General features: G+C 35.9%; 1 protein-coding gene across 1 annotated transcript; it reads right to left on the bottom strand.

Moving 5' to 3' along the window:
* Nucleotides 1–567: 567 nt before the first annotated feature.
* LOC149166092 (dehydration-responsive element-binding protein 1D-like) lies at nt 568–1,428 on the bottom strand. The gene has a single exon (XM_089430041.1). It carries the CDS (start codon nt 1,426–1,428, stop codon nt 733–735), a length of 696 nt encoding a protein of 231 aa, XP_089286167.1. The 3' UTR covers nt 568–732.
* Between the last annotated feature and the right edge of the window lie 1,537 nt (nt 1,429–2,965).

Raw genomic sequence — 2,965 nt, 5'->3', positions numbered from 1 at the left:
TAGTTTACATAAGATTTTTTTAGATTACCATCTTAATTTTTTTAATTATCATTTTTTTTTCTTCCCCCTCCATTATTGAACTTCTGATATTACTAAAATCATTGTAATATTTTTAAAATATAATATTCATATCTAATAATGAATTTGTAATACTAGACTTCAACTATTCATACCATTTTCAATAATATTTTTTTAAATCATTATTTTTTTTTGTTGGTTTTATGCTTTTTGCCAATTGTACTACCAACCAAGAACTTGAATTTATAATAATAATATATATATGTAAAATTTAATTTTTAGATTTTAAATTAAAAAAAAAGAAAACTATTAGAACTCGATGGATTAAACCATTAAAACCAACACTTCCATACTATTAATTGGAACTCTATCAAATAAATCATTAAAAACCCAACCGTGCTGGAAGTTTTACACATTGAAAGATAACATACTATTGACTGGAACTCCATCAAATAAACCACTAAAAACCAAACAACCCAACAGTGCTGGAAGTTTTACACAGAGAAAGATAACATGACACTTGCCAAATTGTCATGACACTTCCCAACCATTTGGGTGGCCTGATTAAGGAACACTTCATTAATGGCTCAGAAGGGAAATGATTCTTACAAATAAATTACAGTAACAAAGAGTACCTAAACTGGGCTAATGCGGAAACGTATGAGTTAGAAGCCCGATACAATCTCCCATGTTGACAGACAATTAATATATTGTTCAATGAGAAAATTGCCAGAGAACTAATTCACCAGCTCGGCTATCATCTTCGTCGAATTCATCTGAATTGAAGTATTGGCCGTCAAGCATATGATAAGGTGTGTTTGTAAGAAATGCTGTCAAGTCGACTTTGGAAAAATCCTCGCTCTGCTTAATATCTATCTCAATAACCTCTGCCTTCTCCTGTAGATCCACAGACTGAAGAGAAGTTTGAGAAGGAGGAGAAGTAATGGGCGGATTAACAAAGGCTGCAGCCGCTGCAGCTTCCTGTATATCTCTTGCTGCATTAGATATGGGGCGAGGAAGATGATGGACAGTTTCCGGGAAATTGAGAAGAGCCAAGGGGCCTTTCAAACACAGAGCGGCCACGTCGTGTGCACGAGCCGCCATTTCTGGGGTGGAGAAGGAGCCGAGCCAGATGCGAGATTTCTTCTTGGGTTCTCTTATTTCTGATACCCACTTTCCCCATTTACGTTTCCTCACCCCTCTGTACACCGGATGCCGTGTTACGCCTCTTCCCTTAAACTTTCCCCCGTTCTCCACCCACCTTTCATTCGATTCTGATTGCTCTACTTTATCATTTCTGTCATCTGCATTCTCTATATCAACAACATGAACTTTACTGCTGCAAATTTGTTTGGTGGGTAAATCTGGACTTGCTGCCTCCGTTTGCCCTTCTTGATGCGCTGCAGCCATTGACCTCACCTCTTTGCCTGTGGGGAAGAATATGGGAGATTTTATACAGGAGGGTCCATTCACTGCCTTGGCTATATGGGCTGCTTTTGGCTGCAGCAGTGGGAATGAGGAGGACCGAATTTTGTGAATGAGAGGACACCAGATATCGTTGAAGTAGCCAGTCGCCCCCAAATGAAGTAATATGAGCAATTTGTGGATTGCCAAATGAGGTAATATGTGCAATTTGTGGATTGTGGGACACCAAATATCTCTAAAGTATCCTGTCGCTCCCAAATGAAGTAAGATGTGCAATTCGAGGATTGCCGAATGAAGTAATATGTCCAATTTGTGGATTGTGGATTCCTTTGTGGACTTTATTGCTTTACTGTAATGATCATGTCGTGGAACAGTGTCATATATCAGTGAAGTTTTGGACAATCACAAATTATAAGCATATAAGGAAAGTTGTATTATATATCTCTTTGAACGCACTTTTACATACCGCTATATAGAGCTGCTTTGCTCTCTGTTTTCGAAGCACTTCTGCATACGGATTACGAAAGCAAATTGTGATATATATATATGATAAGATGCAATGGGTTGGAATGAGAGAGAGCATTCCACCCATCAACATCATCCTTGAATGGTACGGGAATAAAATAATATCCGATAAAATGAAATTATGGTTTTGTATACAAATGTACATATACCACACAATCTAAGAGCATATTTTTCGCACATCTTTTCATTACTTTTCGAAATGATAAGGTCCTCCTTTGATGGTTTCAACAACTTGTGAAAAAGATGGGTTTCTTTATTTTGAAATTAGAAATAAGAATGAAGAATTTATGTCCCTTCCTAATTTCTCTTTAACTTGCTTATGGTCAAAGCTATGGCTCCATTAAGTCCTATCTTGAATGCGGCAATTTCATGTTTTGATATTGTTCTCTTTACTGTGCTTTCCTGAGTGATCTAGCTCATTCAATTATGATTATACAAAATATGTAAGTTTGGAACATAAGATATTTACATACATTTTATGTAAGAAAAAATTATCTTATCCATAGAAAACAAATGAATTCCTTTAGGTCTCAACTCCCACATATTTGGACATCCTCTATCATTTTACTATTAGAACCCTCTTTTCGGACTAAACCAAATAAATTGAAAACATATTTTCCTAGTTTTGTTAGGCATTAGTTTTCAATTATGTGATTGACCATATGTAAAATAGGATGGATTCTATTTTCATGAAATACAATCCTAGGGGAATCTTCCTCACACTTTCCCTCATTTCTAAGATGGTATATAAGGTATAATAGATTTTGCAAAAGATTGAAGTTTTTTCAACACAAGGCTTAAGAATATTAGAATAATATAGTCATTAATAGCTCAACATGCCACTTGTCCAAAGTGAACATGGGTGGGGAGGTTAACACTCCTTTTCACAACAACTTGAGACATGTTGGAGTAATTAAGTCCTACTGATATTGTGGTAGAGTAATTTTCTTTGTTTAGAAGGTTGCTACATCTAAGAGAGGTCTTAGATCCTATTTAA

Source organism: Pinus tabuliformis, chromosome 5_1, assembly GCF_031772625.1.
Source record: "Pinus tabuliformis cultivar Carrire ecotype Pingquan chromosome 5_1, CPIR1, whole genome shotgun sequence".
NCBI classification, from domain to species: domain Eukaryota; kingdom Viridiplantae; phylum Streptophyta; class Pinopsida; order Pinales; family Pinaceae; genus Pinus; species Pinus tabuliformis.
Note: the sequence above shows the minus strand (reverse complement) of the source record. Positions and strands in the feature narration are given on the sequence as shown.